The 26,035-nt window shown below is 37.6% G+C and overlaps 2 protein-coding genes and 1 non-coding gene across 3 annotated transcripts; 2 read left to right on the top strand and 1 right to left on the bottom strand.

Annotated features, from left to right (window-relative positions):
• The first annotated feature begins 3,456 nt into the window (after window positions 1-3,456).
• Window positions 3,457-7,778, top strand: LOC147934270 (uncharacterized). Its single transcript, XM_087472563.1, has 7 exons — window positions 3,457-3,707; window positions 3,806-3,950; window positions 4,199-4,378; window positions 4,546-4,963; window positions 6,797-7,340; window positions 7,396-7,474; window positions 7,602-7,778. Exons 1-7 carry the CDS (start codon window positions 3,457-3,459, stop codon window positions 7,776-7,778), a joined length of 1,794 nt encoding a protein of 597 aa, XP_087328689.1.
• A 1,309-nt stretch (window positions 7,779-9,087) lies between these two features.
• On the top strand, window positions 9,088-10,637 carry LOC104773580 (fasciclin-like arabinogalactan protein 2). The gene has a single exon (XM_010498223.3). It carries the CDS (start codon window positions 9,255-9,257, stop codon window positions 10,515-10,517), a length of 1,263 nt encoding a protein of 420 aa, XP_010496525.1. The 5' UTR covers window positions 9,088-9,254; the 3' UTR covers window positions 10,518-10,637.
• A 14,915-nt stretch (window positions 10,638-25,552) lies between these two features.
• LOC147934269 (small nucleolar RNA R71) lies at window positions 25,553-25,659 on the bottom strand. The gene has a single exon (XR_015573340.1). It is a non-coding gene; the product is annotated as a small nucleolar RNA R71 (small nucleolar RNA).
• Between the last annotated feature and the right edge of the window lie 376 nt (window positions 25,660-26,035).

Below are 26,035 nucleotides of genomic sequence, written 5' to 3'. Positions count from 1 at the left end.
AGAGATCTACAACAATCAAGCTTGACCAAATCAAACAAACCTCAAACACAACCCAACCTAACCCATCCTCAAGATCCTAAGCAACTACTCACAAGCATACATGATGAACATCAAAATCATAAACCCAGAAAATGATGAAACTTGCATGATTAGATAGATAAAGCAAAGATCTACAATATTGAAGAAAGAATCAAACTCAAATTCTCAATATTCTGAAAGTTATGAAACCGACAATATTGAAGAATTTAGTCTTTTTCTCCTTTTAAAAGAAGTACAAGATCTTAATAAAATAAAAGTGCAAAAGGAATAATTCCCAGAAAGGTAAAAACTAGGTTTTTGCCTCTCTAAAAAGCTGGCTCCTTTGGTGGCTGCAGGTACAAGCCCTTATATAGAAAAAGTAGTGGAAGCCCTAAAAACGTTAAAAGAAAAAATAGCCAGGCGGCTCGACCAACTCGACCTGGTGCTCGGTCGAGTTGGCTCCTCTTGTGCTCCTCCCACTCGGTCGAGTCCCTCTCAGCACACGGTCGAGTGTCTGGTCGAGTGGGCAGTCGAGTTGGACTCCGGACCTTGGTTCTTCAGCCTTAGCTCTCTTGGTTTCTCCTCATGATTGCTTCACTTCTCCTCAGCATTGCTTCCATGCTTCTTAAGCTCCAAAATCACCTGTTTATGCATGAAAAGATGCAAATGCAATGTAACTAAACTCTAATGCAAGAACAGTCCTAAAGCTGTGCAATAATGGTCAAAATGGATAGCAAAAGATGCAAAAGATGTGAATATATTAAGGGAAAACAGGGTAAAATATATGAACATCATGAGGTTTGATTACTAGTCAAATCTTTTAAATATATAGCTAAATGACATATTGTTGTACGTAACGGATTGTGGCACTATCCGAGGGATTTAACAACAATCGATAAGAGGTTCATGGGATTGACGTGAGGGGGTAGGGGTAGCTATATTTCTGGGAGCAAACTCCATGCGAATATGAAGCGCATGGATACAAGTTATGAGTTGGAACGAAAGACAATTCTTTCTCGATGAAGTCGGTTGATTAGGATAAAATTTTATTCCTTAGAAGTTTTCTTGATAAGAAATTTATCGATAATATTTTTTAAAAGAAAACATTATTTGATTATAATTATTGAAGAGTTCATGATAGTATTAGATTTCTCATTATTTTTTATTTACATATTTTAAAGAAGATATGTGATTTAGATCTCCTGAGAGACTCATTGTATTAAAAAACATTATTTCAATATGTTGTGCATTGTGAATATAATTTTTAGAACTTTCACCGTAAAACTTACAACTACTTAAAAAATAACAACTTATTATGTTATCCGAAACTATGGATTGGTTACTAAGTTTTTTCACATTTAATTTCTCTTACCAATTTTTGTATCTCCACTAATATAAATTTTTGGTGATCTTTCAAAATTTCTGGATTATTTTGTCAAACCAATATGTATGTTTTCTCATAATATTTTAACGACTAAATGCAGAAAACAAAATGAATCACAATTCAATACATATCAGTAATTATAAGAGTTAGAGATGCATTAATAATGTTTAAACATATATAGAACGAAGTATTACCACTTTGTCTTAAAACTTACTATAAACCAATAAAACATTTCTTAGATTATATATATATATATTTTAAAAAAAATAAAAAATAAACCTTCAACCATAGAAGGAAGTCTAATTAATTGTAGTGTATTTGAAGAAACTATTTTGTGAGGAGAGTATTTATTTGTTTACATAAAGGTGAGTGTTCACTTTCTTTTTGTAACATCCGCGAACCGGAATAGTGCATCGACCAATGTAAGGTTGGTTCTCGCGGACAAGTTTAAGTTAAACGTTGTGTTTTGGGGTTACGAAAACCCTGGAATCGCTTATAAAGCAGAAACTCGAGGGTTTGGCCGAGTTTGGCCGTTTTGTGAGTGTTTTTGAGAGTTCTTGACGTTTGGGGCTGCTCCTATAGAGATATTTAGTTGGGATCGTTGTATGAGCTTCCTAGGAGTGTAGATCTTCTTGTTTAAGGTTCAGGATCTTCTTGGCAAAGGTGAGTGTATGAGCATGGCTTATCTAAGCTTGATATTTTCTCTGATCTGCTTGTTTATATGTTTATTTGGCATGTTAGTACGTTATTGAGTCGCAAGAGGCTTTGGGAAGCTTTTTGTGGCTTTGGTTTGTGTGTTTTGGTGCACTTTGTGAGTCAGTCGATGCAATGCGAGGACTGCGCGGTTTGACCTAGGAGCATCGGAATTAGGAATTTTTTGCAATGTCGAGCATGCGTCGATCGATGCAAGGTGATTGTGGGTTGATGCGTGTGTCAGTCGATGCGGTTGATTGATTTGTTGCTTGGTTATTGATTGTTGTTTGATGATTAGAGTTATCTCAATTGTTTGTGTGTATAGCCCAGTAAATGGGAGGATTGCCTTACTGAGTGTTTATAAAATACTCACGCATCTCATGTGTTGTGGTGCAGGTAAAGGCAAAGTGTGATCGTAGAATCAAGTCGATGAAGAGGAGGATGTTCTAGTGTCTCGTTGATTGTGATCTTAACTTCTGTTATGGTGTTAGAGACGAGTTATTAGAACATTGTTAGGTTGATGGTTTCATGTTTTTATGATTCTGTTGGATTGAATTATTGGTTATTTGTATAATGGTATTATGTTGGTTATGTTCCGCTGTTGGTTGTTTGTGGTTAGGTGAATAGTGGATATGAGACCACTATTTTAATTTATTATTATTATTATTATTTTATTTATTTAAAAAACGGGTCGAGTCGTTTCACTTTTTTCGTTCGAAATTAATAATTGACAATATAACTTCTTTAATTATGGTATTATTTTAACTAACTTTTTAATTTAATCCTTTTTTAAGAATAAAAACTTAAAATTAGAATTATTATTATCTTCTTATATATATTTAAAAGTTATCTTTTAAATTTTTTTTAGTTTTCTTAGAATTATCTTTCTCATTTAAAATTGTTAATATAAAAATTTAATACCACATATGGCAAAAATTGTAATTCAAACAAATGACATTTGTCACAGTTTTATGAGTTACTAATTTTGAAAATCAAACTTTATATAACAGAATAAAACCAAATTTTCCCAAAACGACGTCGTCTAAAGCACTACGCATATGTGGAATCCACGTCAGAGTGATTAAACGGAAGCTTAATAGAGTTAGTCCATAAACACATTTTTGTATGTTATGGCACAACATATAAACTTGGGGTATTGATTTCGAAGTTGGAGTACGAAATTCAAAAATTTAAAAACTTTATGTATGCTTAAGCACACTCAATAGTCAAATGTATGATTTCAACACAGTATCGTTGTGGGGGTATGAAAAAGCCATTTTCCGGTAAATAAGTGTCGGTCAAACCATGAGAAACACGGAGGGAAGCTCCGACACGGCTCCTCGTTTATCTCTTTCAATGGAATGATTAAGGATTGCGGGTTTGTGGAATTTTGCTATTTGGGGAATTGCTTGTCTTGGCTAGATTGGCGAGATAAGAAACCTATACAGTGTCGCCTGGATAGGGCTTTAGGTAATACCGATTGGCATGACCTATTTCCGGATGCGGTTACGGAATATTTCCCGATGATTGCATCAGATCATACACCACTAGTGGCTAGCTTAGGTACGAAGAGGCCGAGGGGACGAAGGGTTTCATGTTTGACCGTCGGTGGGTTGGCAAAGAGGGTTTAATGGATGCAATCTCGTCAGGTTGGATTGGATAATAGGGTCAGGACTCAACTGGGTTTGTGGACAAAATCGTTAATTGTAGACGAGCGATATCTCAGTGGCGAAAACAGCAGGCTCTGTACGGGAGGGTTTTGATTGAGGATCTTAAGCGCAAATTGGAGGTGGCTCAGGCAGATGATGAGACAGGTCTGGAGGTCATTTCGGATATAAATGCTCGTTTGCGCGAGGTCTATCGGGATGAAGAAATGCATTGGTACCAGAAGAGTAGGAATCGTTGGATGTGGGTGGGAGATAAAAATACCAAGTATTTTCAAGCACAAACTAAGCAGCGCCGGGCCCGGAATTGGATTGTGGGGCTGTTTAATAAATAGGGTTTTTGGTCTACCGAGGATCATGATATATGTGCTACGGTAGTGTCGTATTTTGAGGAGTTTTTTGCTATGATTGCTCCCAATAATTTCGAGGATGAGTTAAGGGAGGTCAAAACTGCATTATAGACACAGATAATTCACGGTTAACGGCCCCTGTCACGAAGGCAGAGCTTAAGACGGCGAAACTCATGATGCACCCGGACAAAGCTCCTGGCCCAGATGGGATGACAGCTTTATTTTTCCAAAAGGCATGGAAGGTTGTAAAGACGGATCTAGTCTCTATGGTTAATCAGTTTTTTGACGAGGGAGTTTTGATAAGGGTTTAAATCGGACACATATCTGTCTCATCCCCAAGGTGGCGAAACCGACTCGGATGGCAGAGTTGCGTCCGATTAGTTTGTGTTATGTAGGATATAAAGTCATTTCAAAGGTTTTGTGTTAACGGCTTAAGCGGTTTTTACCTGGTCTAATCTCAGAGACTCAATCAGCATTTGTTCCGGGTCATTTGATCTCGAACAATAGCCTGATAGCTCAGAAGATGTTTCATGGTTTGCGTACTAATAATTCGTGTAAAAGTAAGTTTATGGCCATAAAAATGGACATGAGTAAGGCGTATGATAGAGTGGAGTGGGGTTTTGTCGACGCTCTATTACGGAAGATGGGTTTTGCGGATAAATGGATTTTGTGGCTAATGTACTGTGTCTCTTCGGTTGAATACAGAGTCCTTCTCAATGGTCAACCTAATGGATTGATAGTCCCGGAGAGGGGTTTAAGACAGGGTGATCCGCTTTCTCCTTACATTTTTATCTTATGTACGGAGGTGCTGATTGCCAATATTCGGAAGGCGGAGGAAGAAAAGCGGATTACGGGTATAAAGGTGGCAAATAAGTGCCCGCCAATTACACATCTGTTGTTTGCAGATGACAGCCTTTTTCTGTAAGGTTGATAGAGATCAATGTGGGGTTGTGTTGGATATTTTAAATCAGTATGAGGCAGCCTCGGGACAACAAATAAATTAGGAGAAATCTTCAATTCAGTTTGGTCATAAGGTCGATGAGTCGGCTAAGGCAGAGATGCAGGGGGTACTAGAGATAACTAACCTAGGTGGTATGGGGTCGTATTTAGGTCTCCCGGAGAGTTTGGGGGGGGGGGGGTCCAAAACGCAGGTTTTCTCTTTTGTTAGGGATCGGTTGCAGAATCGGACTACCGTCTGGTCAGCGAAACTGTTGTCAAAAGGGGGGAAGGAGGTGATGATTAAGTCGGTTGTGAATGCGGTACCGACCTTTGTGATGTCTTGTTTTCGGTTACCAAAAATAATAACATCCAAACTTACGAGTGTTGTGGCGAACTTTTGGTGGAGTTCTAATGGTCATTCTGGAGGTATGCACCGGATAGCTTGTGAGAAACTTTGTTGTAGCAAGCAGTTGGGCGGCTTGGGTTTTAGGAGTGTTGATGATTTTAACACGGCTTTGTTGGCTAAACAGTTTTGACAGTTGATGGAATATCCGGACTCACTTTTTTGCTAGAGTTTTCAAAAGTAGGTATTACCGAAATTCAAATCCTATGGAACCAATACGATCATATTCTGATATGATTCTTGAGGCTCTGATACCACTTGATGTGACCCTCCCAAGGAATCGACTCCTTCGAGTTGGTAGATAGATACACCTTAATTCTAAAGACAAGGAAGCCTCAAGAATAAGGATGGTGGAATGAATGGTCGCACAAGAGTTGCAGAAAGAATCTTAATATACCGTTTTGATCTTTCAGCCTCGCACCAAAAGGATCGGATCTCTCAGCCTCGCAATAAGGAGATCAGGGTTTTGACAATTGGAATCACACCAAGTAGTCAGATTTGATTGCTGGAATCACACCAAGCAATCGGTTTTGTTCACAAAGAACAGAAGAGAATCACTCTCAAAAGAAAAAGGTTTTATAAAAAAGTTGGATTGCTTATTTCATTGCTCTTACATGAGCTTATATATGATAAGAAAACTTGGTAACAAATCCAAGTATTAACTATTCTTGAAACTAAAAAAAAACAATAAAGATAGATGATTGAATGAAGACCCAATTCTTGTGCATGTATCCCTTCCTACAAAGTGACTCTAGGTGCATGTATCTCTATTTTCGTCACTCTTCTTTGACCACAAAATAAAGTGATTATTTTTGGTTTTCTTGGACTTGAATTAGACTCAAAGTGGGCTGGACTTGATAGGTATCATCCCCAATATAATTTCACATTCTCTATTTGGCCAAAAGCTCTTGTATTAGCCCATTAAGTGCCTCCTTGATCTTCTCTTTGTTTTGACTCCTTGGTCCAATTTGCTGATGAGAAACAACATGGGTTGTATCATTTTTTTATCTTGGACTTATTAGAAACAACTCCTGGTTGTCAAACATAATTTTGGAAGCTCCTAAACCAATTGGACCTAAAACTCTTCAAGTGAACAACTAGATTAACCTCCTTTAGCAAATGGATGTATCCCAAATAATAGTTTGACTGGAAGAGTTGATCTTCAACTTTGTTTGTGTTGAACAAGGCTTAATGATCTTCTTGGATGGTCTCATGATCATATCATATTCTCCTTCTTATAGGTGGCGAAGCATTGTCTCAGCTAGATCTCTCGTAAACAAAAGGCTTATTAAAAGGGTCGGCTCTGGGGACTCCATTTCTATATGACATGATCCCTGGATTCCAGCTCAATTTCCGAGACCAGCTTTAAGCAACGGTCCTTTTAAGGACCCAGATCTTCGATTGACTCATTTGATCAATCGACAAACGAATACTTGGCACCGGGATTTGCTCCTTGAGCATTTTGATCCCGTGGACGCAGCTCTGATAGAGGCTCTGCCTTTAAGTAGTTGCTCGAAGGCAGATTACTTAGGTTGGCATTTTACTAAACATGAAATATATACGATTAAATCGAGGAATGAGGTGGAGCGGTTAAAGATCCCGAAAACCTTTCAGGCTTATGGGGCTGGTCCAGAGATTGCTCCTATTCTTGCTAAGGTTTGGCAGGTTCCCTGTCCACCTAAATTACAACATTTCATGTGGCAAGTTTTGACGGACTGTATTTTGGTATCAAATAATTTGCGACGACGAGGGGTGGATTGTGATGTACACTGTGTACGGTGTGGGGCAGCTGTGGAGACTATTAATCATGCCATTTTCCTGTGCCTGCCGGCTCACCAGGTTTGGGCTTTAGCACATGTTCCGGTGTGGCCGCAACTCTTCCCTACGGAGTCTGTTTGTGCTAATGTGGATCATTTTTTGGGTTCTGCAAATCCGGGTTCACAGGTGGTATATCTGGAAAGCACGAAATGCTCGGGTTTTTGAGAATCAGGTCGAACGACCTGATGAGGTTGTCCGGGTGGCGGTAGGTGAAGCGCAGACTTGGCAATAGGCACAGGGGGAGGCAGAGTCAGACGAGATTCCCTCCTCCCCTAGGGGTCTGCCTCCTCTGATTCGGGGATGTCTTGCTCCCCTTCCTTTGGTTTTTTCAGGACATCGATGTTTTGTGGATGGTTCCTGCAAAGCAACTGATGCTTTTGCAGGTGCAAGATGGTTTTGCACTTCTTCACAAGGGTCATCACCGATTTACGGTGCAACCAATTACCGGCGTAGTCTATCTCCGTTACATGCAGAAGTTGAATCTTTCATTTGGGCAATGCGATACATGATTGAATATGATTTCCGGGATGTTGTCTTCTTAACAGACTGCTCAGATTTGGTGAAGATGGTGTCTTCGCCTCAGGATTGGCCAGCTTTTGCAACATACTTAGATATCAAGATTGACAGGGAGGAGTTTTTTTTTTTGTTTTGGTTCAGATTTCTAGAAATGCTAATGTAAGAACCGATTTTTTAGCACGCCGAGTGCGCTCTTTTCTACATCTTATGTTGTTTGTAAACAATTTACTCCCAAATTGGCTCATTTGAACTGATTTGTTTTTGTTGAAAAAAATAATAATAACAAGTGTCGGTCGAACTATGTAACTCGGGAACCCATGTTACTTTCAAATGTGACCCAGACTCAACCTCTGTAGAGCCCACTTATCTGCTGCTACGCTGGAAATATGCGAGACAACTTTGTTCTTATTATTATTTTTATATATCTCTTTTCCCTCTATTATTAATTTAGAATATATTTGATAAATTATTATTATTTTTGTAAAATACATAATTCTTTTTTTACAGATCAAATATTTATATTTAAAAATGTTGACAAGATATATTAACATTTCAAAATAACCATTTACGCAAACATTGAAAATTATTACAATTTCGATGAAAGGATTGAGGATAACCATATTATCTTTAAACTTATAGACTAACGGAGATAATCCATTATTTTTCTCTTTCAAACACTTTTTGTTAGTTAATAGCTGAAACTCCAAAATATTTTTGGCATCACTTTAGTTAAAAGAAAAAGCTGAATTATTGCTTAAAATGATTATGAAATTTGTCGTCGATAGAACATGTCATATTTGTCATTGCAATGTTAATGAATATTAAAACTTGAAGTTCTTATTTGTATATCCAAATTTATTTTTTTTAGATACTTTTAACATGATCAAAATTAAATATTTTTGATATTTTAATTTTCATTATTTAATTATTTTAGATATTTTTAATATGTTCAAAAAAATTTCTAAATTTTATGCGAATCATGTTGTAGAACAGATTAGAATTTTATTGGTTGATCTACTAAAATATATAAAATATTTGAATCTGATGTGAAATAAATTGGGGAAAGGTGTTATGCTGATACAGTATCAAAAACAAAAAAATAATTATTAAAATATTATGGCAGATTAAAATCTAATATTTTACTTGGGAGATTCTCAAAAATAGTACCAAAATAATTTTTTTTTCCAAACTTAGCACAACATCTCTAAAATTCTAAAAATAACACAAATTAGTTTTCAAAATTAAATTCTAAATTCAAAATATGAAACCCTACCCCTCAAAACTATACTCTATATGTGAAGTTAAAAGCCCTAACCTAAAAAAATAATTCTAAAAATTAATTTTAGATATTTTAATATATTAAATAGTGCTATTTTCGGAAATTTATGAAATATATGCTATATTTGTCAATAAAACTTGTTTTAGTACTGTGTTAGGGTATTTGTCTATTTATAAGACCAGTCTCCCAAATGGTACCGCACACAAGTCTTCCTTCCTTCTATCACAGCCGCCTAATCCTCATCCCCAAAATGACTTCGTTCTGGGGAGTAGCCACCACATTGGTTCTCATTTTCCAGCTCCATATCTTCTTCTCCCTCTCAAGTGCACATAACATAACCCGAATCTTGGCCAAAGACCCTGATTTTTCCACTTTCAACCACTACCTTTCAGCGACTCATCTCGCCGATGAGATCAACCGCCGGCAAACGATCACCGTCTTGGCCGTTGATAACTCAGCAATGTCCTCAATCCTCTCAAGAGGATACTCTCTCTACACAATCCGCAACATTCTCTCTCTCCATGTCCTGGTCGATTACTATGGCGCCAAGAAACTACACCAGATCACCGACGGTTCCACCTCCACTGCCTCCATGTTTCAATCTACCGGATCCGCAACGGGAACTTCTGGATACGTCAACATCACGGATATAAAAGGCGGTAAAGTCGCTTTTGGTGTCCAAGACGACGATAGCAAGCTCACAGCTCACTACGTCAAATCCATCTTTGAAAAGGCTTATAACATCTCTGTTCTTCACATCAGCCAAGTCTTAACCTCGCCTGAAGCAGAAGCTCCCACAGCGAGTCCCAGCGACCTTATCCTCACCACAATCCTCGAGAAACAAGGATGCAAAGCTTTCTCCGATGTTTTGAAATCAACCGGCGCCGACAAAACGTTCCAAGACACCGTAGACGGAGGCCTAACAGTTTTTTGCCCGTCCGACAGTGCGGTCAGTAAGTTCATGCCGAAATTCAAAACCCTTTCTCAGGCGAACAAGACGGTGTTAGTGTTGTACCACGGCATGCCGGTTTACCAGTCGTTACAGATGCTTAGATCAGGTAACGGCGCCGTTAACACGTTAGCGACAGAAGGTAACAACAAGTTTGATTTCACCGTTCAGAATGACGGCGAGGATGTGACGCTCGAGACGGATGTTGTGACGGCTAAGGTAATGGGGACGTTAAAGGATCAAGAGCCATTAATAATTTACAAGATTGATAAAGTGTTGTTGCCTAGAGAGATCTACAAAGCCGTTAAGACGGCGGCTCCAGCTCCTAAGTCCAGTAAGAAAAAGCCTAAGAACGCGGAGGCCGACGCCAACGGACCTAGCGCTGATGCTCCGTCAGATGATGACAGTGAGGTGGCTGATGATAAAAACGGCGCTAGAACTACTCGAATGAGTACTGTCGTAACGGCAATTGTAGGGATATATTTTGGAGTTTGGCTCATGTGATGTGACATGTAGTATTTTACCTCGGTTGGGAATTTCGTTTTTATTTTCTTTTTTTTCTTGTTTGATTTTTTAATTTGTCGGTTTAATTATTTTAAATATATTCTTTTCATTTCACGTTAATCATTTGTGTAGAGATTTGGAATACTTAATTTGTTCCACTTGTGCTGGACTGGATCGGATGTGTTTTATTTTGTAAAAAAAGTGATGATACTTCAAATGAGTGGTTTAAAAATTAAAGGTGATGTGGAATAAAAAACTCGTAAGACAAATTAACTCATTAATTTTTTTTATACGTTGGAATCACGTGTAGCGTTGGCGATAGTGTCGGTGGGACTCGTTATAGTGTGAGCTGTATGGGAGATGTTACATCCTTTCTGGTCGCCGTGAATCCCAAGATGATGCTCAATTATTCCCACACTGTCACTAGCTTGAAATATATTATTTAATATCTAATCGTTTATATGTTAAAAAAGAGCTATTGGTGTTTGACAAAAAAAAAGTGTTTGTTAACACACAATAATCCTCAAAAAAAAAATTTTGTTTATTTAATTATGTTATCCAACGCGTTTAATTTTGTTATCTTTATTTTATATAATAAAGTAGAGTTATTTTATAATTTTTTTTCTTTTGAGCTCGACATATGGCATATGTAGAGCTGACATCTATCTTTGAATATAGATTTATCTCTTATTTTTGCAAAAACAAATTTTCTCTTAATCTACCAATTTTCTAAATAAAATAAAAATTTATAGAATAAATAATTTTGTAAAAATTTTACCCGATTGTATTTATACAAAAAAAAAAATACAAATTTCTTTTTTCTTTTGTCAAACAAATACAAACAAGTAGAATTACCATCTATTTTTTTTTTCTAACTTAAAACGTGGCACATTATTGTTAAAGCTTAATCCATCAATTTCTAAATAAAAACTAAAACTAAAATTATATTAGAATAAATAATTTTGTTAAAGCTTTTACGGGATATATTTATACAAAAAAAGAATGAAACATTATCATAAAATTCTTTTTCTTCTTCTTTTATCTTCTTGTCAAATAAACCAAAATTTCTTCTAAGATTCTCTACATTAAAAACATTACAATAATTTCAATTCGTTAAATAAAAAAAATAGAATTCTGAAGTTATATTAGTATTTCTTTCATTCCTTGGACTGTTTAAAATAAAAAATATACATAACTTAGTTTGCTTTAATGGAAGATTATTTTCTTTAAACTCTAAATTAGTTTGACTTAACAAAAAGTGGATGCGTTTCACATATATTTATGTTTAGAATAGTCTTTCGGATTAAGAGGAAAACATTGAATTCACAATCAAACTGATACAATTAAACTCGATTCAATGAAAAATAAATTACAATATATGCCAAAAACTATATACAAACCAAAAAATACTAAAAATATATTAAAACTAATAATCCAAGTAATATAAACAAAAATAAGAATTACAATAAATATCAAAAACCGTAATACAAACAAATTTTATAAAAAAAAAACATGAAAAACAATAAACAAAACACACCCGTATAAGTAAAACCATATGGAAATTAATTCAGTTGCACTAAAAGAATGAGAGCAAAACCAAACTTAATAATAGAACAGTAACATATTTGGTTTTTGCTTCGTAATCAAAACTGAATGCTCAAATTAGACACTGTGATTTAAAGAGTCAAATTGATTACACAATAATAACAATTAAATATATAATTATAATTAACAAAAAAGTTAAAATTTAATTCAAAGAATAATGACAATTAAATGGGATATAATTACAATAACAAATAATCACATTCCTCTATAAATAAGTATACCAAATGCATGGCAAAAAAACAAATTACTAAGAAAATCAAATATTATTTCAACAACAAACTTCAAATTAATTACATACTATAACCAAGCAATACGACCACATAACCAATCCCTAATCAAAATCAAAGGACAACATGGACAAGAAAGCAACATCACCTATACAATCCCTTTCTCTAATGGCCAGATACTACAACCAAATGCTACATATTAATACAAAATTTTAAGTCGTGGTTTCGATCCAAATTTTTTTATGCCATCGACGAAACAATCTTAGGTATGTTTAATCAATAATTTAACATATTTATAAAAGCATATATTCTCTCATTTGGAGCGAACAATCTCCAACTACCTAACGTTTTTCAAAATTGAAAAGCACAATCCAAATATCACAAGAAAACTTGATGTAGAAGTGGTAAAACGACGATGAATGTCAATATGTCTTGAAGATCTTCAAAGACATGAAAAATATTAACAATATCTTGCAATCATAAATTTCACTATGAATCTACAGTAACATGGTTTTACATCACAAAACAACATGTTCCAATTGTATGATAGAGATAATATGTGTTTTATAAACTTTTAAATTTAATAAAATAAAGATGATTAATAGTATAATTTATTAATTATTTTAATGGGTTATTACTTCTTTGATCATTTAAATAAAGTTTGAGTAAATATTTTGATATTCAAAACTAAACATAATGAAATAAAAACAAAAAAAGTTCTAAATTGCCTAAAAAAACAAAGGAAAAGGGTCTATTCTTAAATAAAATAAACACAAAATTAATAATTAATTACAAACCAAACTAAAACCAATTACTGTATAAAAATATCAATGTTTCAATAAAACAAAACAAATCCGTGCAACACACGGTAGCCCTGAGATGGATCTGGATATCCGGTTTTTTCAAGGGTAATCCGGATCCGTATCCGTCGGATACATGTCTTATATATCCAGATCCGGATCTGCTAAGATCGGATATCTAAAAGTCGGATATAACCGCTCAAAACGTTTAAATCAGACGGATATCTGGATCCGTTATTAAATCCAAAATTTAAAAATTTTTAATTTCTTTTGCTTTTGATAATGAAATCAAAAGGATTGTACAGACCTAATAAAGCATGTTCGTCAAACGCCTTGTTGTAACATAGATGGTAGGTATTTATAAGGAGTAAAATGACAAATATATATGTGAGAAATGATGTGAGACAAAATATTGATGAACAATGTGAGAAACGATGCAAGAGTACCTGAACAATGACGGATTTCCTGATGGACTTCCTCAACTACTCTCCGACGAGCCACACAAGGAAATATTGATTGCCAAGGCAGATATTTTGCTAGAAATCCTATATCCACCATTTAGTCCTCATCATCACCATTAATTATGATTTCTCTATTATGGTGATTGATTTGTAATTAATTTAGATATATTTGTAATTAATGTAGATTATACCAAGTAAGAGCTATAAAAAAGCTCATTTGTTTCATTGTAAAGATATAGAAGATTTTTGGAAAAATAAAAGAGAGAGTTTAATCACTTTGAAGTTTAGGCTTTGTTTTTGTTTATCTAAGTTAGGTGGATTCCTTTACTTACTAAACGTTTGTTCTTATATCTTTTTGAGCGAGTCATCAAGGCATAGAGCTTGTGCTGTATTAGAGTCTTATCACAAATTTATGGTGCACTTCATTCCGCCATCACACCCGTCATTTGATCCCACACTAGAGAAGCGACCGCCAGCGTGTCAGATCTTCATCTTCGACCATCATTTCTTCACAAGAGAGAAGCGACCGCCAAATTGTGAAGCCGCCATATCTAACCCATATGAGTCTCACCACCGAGTCTTGTATCATTTGGTATCAGAGCTAAAAGCTCCTACCATAAGAACAAACGTTTACTAAGTAAAGGAATCCACCTAACTTAGATAAACAAAAACAAAGCCTAAGCTTCAAAGTGAGAAAACTCTCTCTTTTATTTTTCCAAAAATCTTCTATATCTTTACAATGAAACAAATGAGCTTTTTTATAGATCTTACATGGTATAATCTACATTAATCAAAAATATGTCTAAATTAATTACAAATCAATCACCATAATGGAGAAATCATAAATAATGGTGATGATGAGGAATAAATGGTAGATCTAGGCAAGCAATATTGCCTTGGCAATCAATATTTCCTTGTGTGGCTCGTCGGAGAGTAGTTTAGGAAGTCCATCAGGAAATCCGTCTTGAAGTAGTTCAGCTACTCGTTCAGCATATGTGATGACCGCATCAGTATGCGCTTAGCTGGTGTGATCAGTTGGTGACTTCACGAAGATGTAATGTCGAATATCCAATTGAGACTTGGGCTGAGATGAAGGCTATCATGACGAGAAGGTTCGTTCCCATCCATTACTATCGTGATCTGCATCAAAAGCTAAGGAGACTAATTCAGGGAAGTCGAAGTGTGGAGAATTATTATCAAGAGATGGAGGACCAAGAAGCGACTATGGCTAGATTCATAAGTGGGTTGAACCGAGATGTCCAGGATAGGCTTGAGATGGAGCATTATTTGGAGATTGAAGAGATGTTACATAAAGCAATCTTGGTGGAGAAACAACATAAGAGGAGAAGTACTACACGGATAACTTATGGTATTCATCTAATCCAAAACCAAGTTACCAGAAGGGAAAAAAGTCAGTTGTTCTTCTAAAGGTTGAACAGAAGCCATTTGTTGCCAATCAAGTCACAAAGGACAAAGATGAGGCTACCAGAACCCGAGCTTGTGATGTCACGTGTTATAAGTGTCATGGGATAGGACACTATGCACATGGATGCTCCAGCAGAAGAACCATAATTCTCTTGGAGAATGGAGAGATCGAGTCAGAAAATGAAGAGATAGTTTCTTATTCACTAGCAGAACTTGAAGAAATTCCCACAAAAGGCGAGATATTGGTGACAAGGAGATCACTTAGTGTTCAAACTGTGATTGAGGAGCATGAGCAAAAAGAGAATTTGTTTCATACAAGGTGCCATGACCGAGATAAGGTGTGTTGTCTCATAATTGATGGCAAGAGTTTTACTAGTGTGTCGAGTGAGAGAATGGTTAAGAAGCTTAGGCTAACTATGGAGAAATATCCAAGGCCATATAAACTACAATGGCTTAGTGATGATGATGAAATGAAGGTTAGTAACCAGGAGAAGGTTCCTATAACCATTGGGAAGTATGAGGATGATATTTTTTGCGATGTTCTACCTATGGAGGCCAGTCATATTCTTCAGGGAAGACCACTCCGGTCTATGCCGACCTATACGCCCTGACTCAACAACGAAATGAATCACTCCGGTCTTTTATTGGATGTTTTAGAGAGGTCGTCGTCAACGTCTCCATCCCAGACGCAGCTGCTATCATTGCACTCAAGAACGCACTTTGGTACGAGTCTTTATTTAAAGAAGAGCTATCTTTAACTCATGTGGAAACCATAGCTGACGCCCTAGGACGAGCCGCGAAACACATCGAGCTTGAAGAAGAGAAAGTGGTCAACGCTAAGAAACACTCCGGCGAAACAAGCGTCACGCGACCAAGCAGCCAGTAATCACAGCTCCGAAAGTCGAACATGTCGAGCCACGACAACACTTTACCAGAAATCAAGATCGAACTCGTCGAACTTTTGCGATCGGCGAAAATAAATACATCGGGAAGGAAGGAGGTGAGAGCAGTGCGACCCAGTATTGTGATTATCACCAAAGTGCCACCCACGCGACTGAGGAATGTCGTTACCTCCAAACGATCCTGATGGAACGATACAAAAAAGGGACAATAGTCATCGAATCTGACAGAAGCAAGACGACCCGACCCGGTAACAGCGACAGCAAGAAAGCTGAGAATATCGCTCGAAAATTTGTCAAGGATTCCAAAACCCTCGCCGATCAAAGCGAAGACGAAATGGAAATTCCAGGCGCCATCAGTCATGAAAAACGGCAACGTACAGACCGACAAGCCGACCAACGACCCCCAACCATAAGACTGATAAACATGATCATGGGTGGATTAACAGGATGCAATGACTCCGTCAGGTCAATAAGAGACTATACTAAGCAGGCCGAAATAAGGAAGTCGTGGCCTTCAAAAATCAGCTCCGAAAACGCAACGATTTCCTTCGACAATAACGACCTAGAAGGTTTGGATTTGTCGCACAACAATCCCCTGGTCGTCGAACTACTGATCGGCGAAAGCGAGGTCACAAGAATTTTGATCGACACCGAAAGTTCGGTAAACGTGATCTTTAGGAACGTCCTAGCACAAATGGAGATCGGAGAGAGTGACATCAAGCCAGAATGCCATTCTTTGACCGGTTTTTATGGGGATCATATCATGTCAGTCGGCACCATCGATCTGCCAATTTTCGTGGGAAGCATGATCAAGTATTTCAGGTTCGCCGTCATCGACAAGCCGACTATCTACAACGTAATCCTTGGGACCCCGTGGATCCATAAGATGAAAGCAGTGCCATCGGCATATCATTAGTGCGTCAAATTTCCAACCCCGAAAGGTATATATACGCTGCACGGAAACCAACTGAGTGCAAGAGCATGCTTCCTGATCGAACACAGGATTCACACAAGAAAGAAGTTATAGCAATCAAAGCAGCAGGTCGGCGACGACATCTCGTCACCGACCGACGGAAAGCCGACCCCAATTCAGCAGGGCGTCGCTGCAACAGAAGAAGTATGTTTGGACGACACTAACAAGAAATCAGAACAGAGATAACCCCGGTCATGCGAAGCGAGCTAATCCTTTTTCTCAAAACAAATATATCGACATTCGCATGGACTGTAACTGACATGAAAGGAATCGACCCAACCGTCACAACTCACGAACTCAACGCCGATCCAACACACAAACCAGTCAAACAAAAACGACGCAAGTTAGGACCCGAAAGATCGCAAGCCGTAAATGACGAAGTGGACAAACTCCTTGGCGCTGGATCCATCGTCGAAGTAAAATATCCTGCCTGGTTGGCCAATCCAGTAGTCGTCAAAAAGAAGAACGGGAAATGGCGAGTCTGCGTGGATTTTACCGACCTAAACAAAGCTTGCCCAAAGGATAGCTTCTCTTTGCCACGAATCGATCAACTCGTCAAAGCAACCGCGGGAAAGGAGCTGCTGACCTTCATGGACGCCTTTTCCAGGTACAATCAGATATTAATTCACAAAGACGACCGGGAAAAAACGTCGTTCATCACAGACAGGGGGACATACTGCTACAAGGTCATGCCTTTCGGATTAAAAAACGCGGGGGAACTTACCAACGACTGGTCAATAAAATGTTCGCTGAACAACTCGGCAGGACGATGGAAGTTTATATAGATGACATGCTTGTCAAGTCACGGCGGGAAAACGATCATATCACCCATTTATGACAATGTTTCGACGTCTTAAACAAGTACGGAATGAAGCTAAACCCAGCCAAGTGCACTTTCGCAGTCAAATCGGGAGAGTTCCTCGGCTACTTGGTGACCCGGCGAGGCATTGAAGCAAATCCCAAGCAAATTAAGGCAATACTCGACCTAACATCACCAAAAAATGCTAGGGAAGTGCAGCGAATAACTGGACGAATTGCGGCCCTAAATCGTTTCATATCTTAAACTTGATATTTTATGGTGGGTGTTGATGAATGAGATGATATGATGTGATGATGAACAGGTGGAATGCAAGGAGTTTCAATTTCCCTTATGCTGTTGTAGTATAAGAGATGTCAATCCTAAATGAGTGTTATGCACGCAATCAGGTTATGAATATTTGTCTAAGTCAAGCCAAATATGTAGGATGTTTGTCACTAACAACCTAATGATGAATGTAAAATGCAGAATGTAAAAGCTTATAAAACTAGATGTTAAAAGTAAAGAGAAGAGGATGATCTAAACAACAATGCAATGAAACAGAAATAGAAACTATAGTAATGCAAGTAATAAACTAATGCAAGGCAAGTAATGAACAGGAAACTAAATGAATGTAACAGAAAAACAACTAAAATGAAATAGAAATTGAAACAGGACAAATACAAAGCATAAACAAGAATTCTGGGGATGAGCTCGAGCAAGCACTCGATCGAGTGTGCGATCGAGTACAGGGTCGAGTCAGACAAATGCGAGAAACAGAGCAATGCAAACAAAACAGAGCAAGACAAAAGTAAATCAAACAACGACCAAACAACATGATTTAGACTAAGAAATCAATAGACAAGGAAGGTCTTGAGGAGGGATTCATGGGCTTGACTAATGATTAAGGTCATCTAACTTGGTCAACAAATCTCAATTAACTTGAGCTAATCTCTAGACAATGATCTCCTAGAACATGTTAATCCACTCTCATGGCAAAAACAATCAAGCTCATATATTTCTAGACTTGTTCTCACAAAGCAAAGAACTTATACAAGCAAGCATTAAGCAACAGATCATTTATGTCAAAAATAAAAAAAGACATCTAATCTCTTAGCATGCCTAATGATAATCTCTAGATCTAGCCTTATCTTGTAACCTAGACATTGGTGTGATGCTAAGAAGCTTAAAATCAAATCCTACCCTCTCAGTTATATGATCAACATAGAGTACATCTAGCCAAGAAGAGATCTATAACAATCAAGCTTGACCTAGCTAAACAAACCTTAACCACAATCCAGCCTAACCCATCCTCAAGATCCTAAGCAACTACTCACAAATGCTAAACATGATGAACAAAGTCATAAACCCAGAAAATAACGTAACTTGCATCATTAGAAAGATAAAGCAGAGATCTACAATATTGAAGAAGGAATCAAACTCGAATTCTTTATACTTTGAGAGTTATTGAACAAACAAGTATGAAGAAATCTCCTTTAAAATTAGAACAAAATCGAAGAAATGTAAAAAACAAAAAGCATAAATTCCCAAAAGGGTAAAAACTAAGTTTTTAGATTTTCTCCAAGGTGGCTCTCTTCGTGGCTGAAGGGTACAAGGCCTTTTTATAGAAAGAGTAGTGGAAGCCCTAAAAATGCTAAAAGACAAAATAGCTAGGCGGCTCGGTCAACTCGACCTGGTGCTCGATCGAGTGACCGGTCGAGTAGGCTCTACTTGTGCTCCTTCCACTCGGTCGAGTCCTTCTCCGCACACGGTCGAGTGTCTGGTCGAGTGGGCGGTCGAGTGGAACTCCGGACCTTAGTTCTTCACCTCTAACTCCCTTGCTTTCTTCTCTTGATAGCTTCACTCCTCTTCAGCATTGCTTCCATGTTCCTTAGGCTCTAAAATCACCTGTTTATGCAAGAAAATATCCAAATGCAATGCAACTATACTCTAATGCATGAACAGTCCTAAAAGCTATGCAAATATGGTGAAACTAGATAGCAAATGATGCAAAAGAGGTGAAAATACTAAGGGAAAACAGGGTAAAATATATGAACATCAACACCCCCTAACTTAGTCTTTCTTTGCCCTCAAGCAATAAACAAGACAATCAAGAAGGTAGGTGAGGTTTGAAAGTGGGATCTCAGCTCCTAAAGCTTGCCAATAAACTAGCTAGAATCAATGTCCAAGTTACTATTACTATGATGCAAGTTGAATGAGCTGTACTTAAAGATTTTAGACAAGTCTATCACAACCTTTACTGATTTGAGCCTTAGATGTCCACATGCATTCAAATCAACCATTTCCTTTAACATTCATTAATCAAGAACATGAATCAATCTTATACAATGCTTAAACTCATTTGGCTTGGTAATAAAGGTTTAGAGACAATGATGGTCTCTTTTTAGAGTGGGGCTTATCAATATCAAGGTTCTCTCATAAAAATTGGATTGAGCTTTAGAAGAATGCTAAAGGTAAGATCACTTAGACACATACAAGAATAAAACCTTGTCTACCCAAAAGTACCCAAAGTGTTTATCCTATCAATCTAATCCCAAATTGTCCTAGTTCTACCCTTTAACTTCAACTTTTCTCAAATACCCTTTTCTCTTTCTCTATCAAAGTTTCTTATTTGATCTTTCTAGTGGAATGGGAGATTCTTACTTATTTGCTATGGTTCTCTTTTCTTCTTATTATTAAGACATAAAAGCATTTTGCTATACTCTTCTTTTTCTTTCTTTCTTTTCTTTGACTGGAACCATCTTTAAACAATATCATACTTCCCATTCTTTCACTAGACTTTGATTTTACTTAAACACATTCCCCTCCTAAAGACTCTAACCTTTTCTTTCTCTTTTCCTCTTTTCTTTTCTTTCTTTTTCAAACAACCAAGTCCCAAACCCAACAATGAAATCACCTAGTCCTATCTAGTTTGGAAAATGCAAACTAGAACTACACAAGGCATTATTCTTGTCAGTTCAAACCTAACACTTTCTACCAAGCTCAATCCCAAAATAAGCCTTATACACTCAAGAATAAACATGGCTTGAAAGAAGGGTTGGTTAAGGGTATTGGAAACTGATTTTAATGATTCAATCAGCTAGTTGGATCAACAAGAGTGGTAAAAAAGAGAAAGATGATCCAAATATGTATATGGTATCCATGAGTTTAAAGCAAAGCACAAACTGATAATTACAAGTCAATATTAGGTTCATATAAATAGGAAAAAGCATCAAATCGCAACATGCTTCAATTTAGACCAAATGCAATGCAGGAATTCAAGGCTTGGTTCAATCTTATGCTTCTAACTACTCAACTAGCATCAAAGTACTATTAACTTGGGCATTGATCCTAGTTTAGTGAATTAAACAAGCTAACAAGGCAAAACTCATCATAGATCCCTAATGCAAATATTAAACAGTTCTACATGAACCATGCTAAACAAGATCCTAATATGCAATGCAAACTACATGAACACTCTGTTTTTTTTTCAAGGATTTTTGTGAAAAAATTTCAAATTTTTTGGTCTTTTCTATGCCTTAGATGGAATGCAAATACTAACATGATTATGCTAAAAATTTGAAATAAGAAAATAGAAAACAATGTCAAATGCTATCTCAAACCCTCCCCCAAACTTAAATTACACAGTCCCTTGTGTAAGAAAAATTTGTATGATGATTCAAGATTGAAAAGAAAACTAAACATGAGATGAAATGGTATTTACAATGAAGTGGTGATGTTGGTACCTTATTGGTTGTGGAAGAAAGTGTCTACATCCTCATTCATGCTGTCAAAGGTGTAGTGGGAGCTTGGATTTGGATTTGGAGGTGTTGAAGGAGGCAACTCGACTATAGCCATCGACTGGTACTCGGTCGAGTGCCCGGTCGAGTGGGGTGGTCGAGTTGGCTGTCGAGTCTGTTTTTCATCTTCTATTTAGACCCCCTTGCTTCCCTGATCATGAGAACACCAAAACAAATATCAAAATACCAAAACCCTAAACAATATGTACATAGATACCTTAGAGACTTCCTCCCTAGTGAGCTTGTTTAAAGTCACTAAGCTTGACTTTTGATGCCTTTTCAGGCTTGGTTTGGAGTCCAAGGAGGTATTGAAATCCCCCCTGGTTCTACTTGATAACCTTGGTGCTATTTCTTGATCACTACCTTCTTAACACTTGAACTTTGTTTCTTCTTAAACTTGAGTCTTGGTCTTGCCTTCTTCAAAGACCTCTTGTTGAGTTGAACTTGAAGTTCCTTCACTAAACCAGCTAACACTTGAATTGATTCCTTGAGCTCTTGGACAGTCTTGGCTTGGGCTGAACCTTTAATCCTAGGGTCCTCTCCATCCTCAAAAACTTCAGAACTAGCTTTTCTCTCTACCTCAAAGTGTTGACCTTCAATAGTAGGTTGATATGTTGAATTCTTGATGTCAAACTTCATAGTGAAGTCTTTAGCAAGGTGGAGCTTGATGTTTCCCATCTTAACATTAATTACAGTCCCAGCTGTGGCTAAGAATGGTCTCCACAAGATGAGAGGATCTTCTGGCTCTTGATCCATGTTCATGATCACAAAATCAGTTGGAATCCTAGCCTCCCCTATCTTGACTGGAAAATTTTCAATTAATCCAAGCACATCCCTCTTTGATCCATCTGCTAGGCCAATATAGAGATTGCAGGGCTTAAAATGTTCATACCCCAACTTCTCAGCAACTGTATATGGCATTAAGCTCACTGAAGCTCCCAAGTCACATAGACACTTGTTGAAGTGCATATAGCTGATGGAACAAGGTAGGTTAAATGACCCTGGATCTTCAAGCTTTGTTGGGATAATAGCTTTCCCAATCTCTTTCAAATCCTTCATGTCTTGATCTTGAGCCTTCTGCTTGGATAATTCAAGAAGCATGTCCTTGAGGACAGGATGTTGATCATATTTTTCCAAGGGAGGTCCTCTCTCTTCCTCTTTCTTCTCAATGACAACCTCTTGTTGTATGACCATCACTTCCTTCTTTTCAGTCACTTCCTCTTGTTGCAATGCCATCATTTCTCTTTTCTCAATAATTTCCCTTAGTTCCTTCAGCTTTTGTGCCTTGAAATGTCCTGGGAATGGTAGAGGTGGTTTGTAAGCAGGAGGAATATATCTAACAGGCTTAACAGCTTCTGTGTCTTCAACTCGATCGGTCACTCGGTCATGTACTCGATCGTGTGTGTGGTCGAGCACCTGGTCGAGTGGTAATGTTCACATATTTTACCCTGTTTTCCCTTAATATATTCACATCTTTTGCATCCTTTGCTATCCTTTTTGACCATTATTGCATAGTTTTAGGATTGTTCTTGCATTAGAGTGTAGTTGCATTGCATTTGCATATTTTCTTGCATAAACAGGTGATTTTGGAGCCTAAGGAGCATGGAAGCAATGCTGAGGAGAAGTGAAGCAATCATGAGGAGAAAGCAAAGGAGTTAAGGCTGGAGAACCAAGGTCCGGAGTCCCACTCGACTGCCCACTCGACCAGACACTCGACCGTGTGCTGAGAGTGACTCGACCGAGTGGAAGGAGCATAAGAAAACCCAACTCGACCGGTCACTCGACCGAGCACCGGGTCGAGTTGGCCGAGCCGCCTGGCTATTTTGTCTTTTAGCATTTTTAGGGCTTCCCCTCCTTTTTCCTATTTAAGGACCTTGTACCCTGCAGCCACAAGAGGGCAGCTTTTTAGATATTCTCAAACCTAGTATTTTACCCTTTTGAGAATTTATGCTTTTTGCACTTTTATTTTCTTAGATCTTGTACCTCTTTTGAAGGAGAAAACACAAGATTCTTCATACTTCTTTGTTTCATAACTTTCAAAGTATCAAGAATTCAAGTTTGATTCTTTCTCGAATATTGTAGATCTTTGTTTTATCTTTCTAATCATGCAAGTTTCGTGTTTTTCTGGGTTTATGACTTTGCTGTTCATCATGTGTGATTGTGAGTAGTTTCCTTAGCTCTTAGGGATGGTTTAGGCTGGATGGATGTTGTGGTTATTTGATTTGGTCAAGCTTGATTGTTGTAGATCTATTCTGGACTAGATGTTCTTAATGCTGATCCTATAACTGAGAGGGTAGGGTTTGATCTCAAGCTTCTTAGCATCACACCAATGTCTAAGGTGCAGAGATAAGGCTAGATCTAGAGATTATCATTAGGCTTGCTAAGAGATTAGAAGTCTTGTTTGATTCTTGACATATTGCTTAATGCTTGCTTGTATAGATTCTTTACTTTATGAGAACAAGTCTAGAAATATATGAGCTTGATTGTTTTTGCCATGGGAGTGGATTAACATGTTCTTAGAGATTAATGTCTAGAGATTAGCTCATGTTGATTGAGGTTTGTTGATCAAGTTAGATAACCACAATCTAAGTTCAGCCCATGAATCCATCCATAAGACCTTCCTTGTCTATTGATTTCTTAGTCTAAATCATGTTGTTTGATCGTTGTTTGATTTACTTTTGTCTTGCTCTGTTTTGTCTACATTGCTCTGTTTTACGTTTTTGTCCAGCTCGACCCTGCACTCGATCTACACTCGATCGAGTGCTTGCTCGAGTTCATTCCCAGAACTCTTGTTTATGATTTGTGTCTGTCCTGTCTTGTTTCTTATTTCATTCTAGTTGCATTTCTGTTGCATTCATTTAGTTTCTTGTTCATTACTTTCCTTGCATTAGTTCATTACATGCATTAATATAGTTTGATCTCTGTTCTAGTTTCATTATTGCCATAATCATTCTGTTCCATTACATTTAGTATCTTGTCCATTCAGCTTTTACATTCTGCATTTTACATTCTACAATAGGTTGTTAGTGACAAACACCCTCTATAATTGGCTTAACTTAGACAAGTATTGCACATCCTGATTGCTTGCATTCACTCATTTAGGATTGATACCTCTTATACTACAATTGCATAAGGGGAATTGAAACACCCTGCTTTCACCATTGTTCATCATCATATCATTCATTCAAATTCCATCACACACACACTACAAAGATACGAGTTTCAATTTGGCACCGTTGCCTATTTGAGTGTTTATTTGTGACAATTAGGATCTATATTAGTCTAAGATTAAGTTCCTTTATCCCCTTGTTCGCTACTGATCTCAATTCTTCTACTGCTTGTTTGTGATTGAGTTTCAGGTACCAACTCGACCTTCAACTCGACCGCCACTCGACCGAGTGAGTGCTCGAGTACGTGATCGAGTCAGAAGCCGGATACAAATAGACCTCACCTCCCAGTCGACTCGACCATACACTCGAGCCTGCGCTCGACCGAGTGCCTGTCCGAGTCTGTACTCGAGTATGTTGATGCAAACAAGATCCAAGGGTTATCACAATCTTCAGAGACTCCTTGATCACATCAACCGACCACCAAGGGACCTGAGACAACAGAGAACAAGAATCAATCAGGAACAAGAACAACAAGTGCTAATGGAGCAACAAGATCAACAAGCTCCAAGGACAAGGAACATTGGTGTTGGGGATGCACCTAACACACACAACCAAAGAGCTGGAATTGTGCCTCCTGCAGTTGCCAATAATAATTATGAAATCAAGAGTGGATTGATCTCCATGATACAAGCCAACAAATTTCATGGGTTTCCAATGGAGGATCTTCTAGATCACCTTGATGAGTTTGACAGGATATGTGGACTCACAAAAATTAATGGAGTGAGTGAAGATGGCTTCAAGTTAAGGCTATTCCCATTTTCCCTTGGAGACAAAGCTCATCTCTGGGAGAAGACTCTTCCTACTGGAGCAATAACCACATGGGATGCATGCAAGAAAGCTTTTCTGGCCAAGTTCTTCTCCAGTGCAAGGACTGCTAGGTTGAGGAATGAAATCTCATGTTTTGCACAGAGAAATAATGAAAGCTTTTGTGAGGCATGGGAGAGATTTAAAGGATTCCAAACTCAGTGTCCCCACCATGGATTCAGCAATGAGTCTTTGCTCAGCACCTTGTATAGAGGAGTTCTACCCAAGATTAGAATGCTACTTGATACAGCCTCCAATGGAAACTTTCTCAACAAGAATGTGGAAGAAGGCTGGGAGTTGGTAGAGAATCTTGCTCAATCAGATGGTAATTATAATGAAGATTATGATAGAACCATAAGGATCACCTCCACTGATCAAGAGGACAAATACAAGAAGGATTTAAAGATGGTCAATGAGAAGCTTGACAAGATTCTCCTAAGCCAATCAAAGACCATCCAGTTCATTGGTGAAGAAGAATCTCCAGTCCAAGAAGGAGATAGGGAGTTTGCTGAGTTGTGTTACATGCAAAACCAGGGAGGATTCAAAAGTTACAAC

This window comes from Camelina sativa, chromosome 11 (genome assembly GCF_030686135.1).
Source record: "Camelina sativa cultivar CO46 ecotype springtype chromosome 11, ASM3068613v1".
Taxonomy (NCBI): Eukaryota; Viridiplantae; Streptophyta; class Magnoliopsida; order Brassicales; family Brassicaceae; genus Camelina; species Camelina sativa.
Note: the sequence above shows the minus strand (reverse complement) of the source record. Positions and strands in the feature narration are given on the sequence as shown.

Bases quoted from the DNA above. Each gene is read 5' to 3' on its own strand.
- LOC147934270 (XM_087472563.1), top strand. From the start codon at position 3,457: ATGATTAAGGATTGCGGGTTTGTGGAATTTTGCTATTTGGGGAATTGC. The intron at 3,708-3,805 runs GTTGGCAAAGAG...CGTTAATTGTAG, and splicing joins TCATGTTTGACCGTCGGTGG to ACGAGCGATATCTCAGTGGC. The intron at 7,475-7,601 runs GTAGGTGAAGCG...TGGTTTTTTCAG, and splicing joins ATGAGGTTGTCCGGGTGGCG to GACATCGATGTTTTGTGGAT.
- LOC104773580 (XM_010498223.3), top strand. From the start codon at position 9,255: ATGGTACCGCACACAAGTCTTCCTTCCTTCTATCACAGCCGCCTAATC.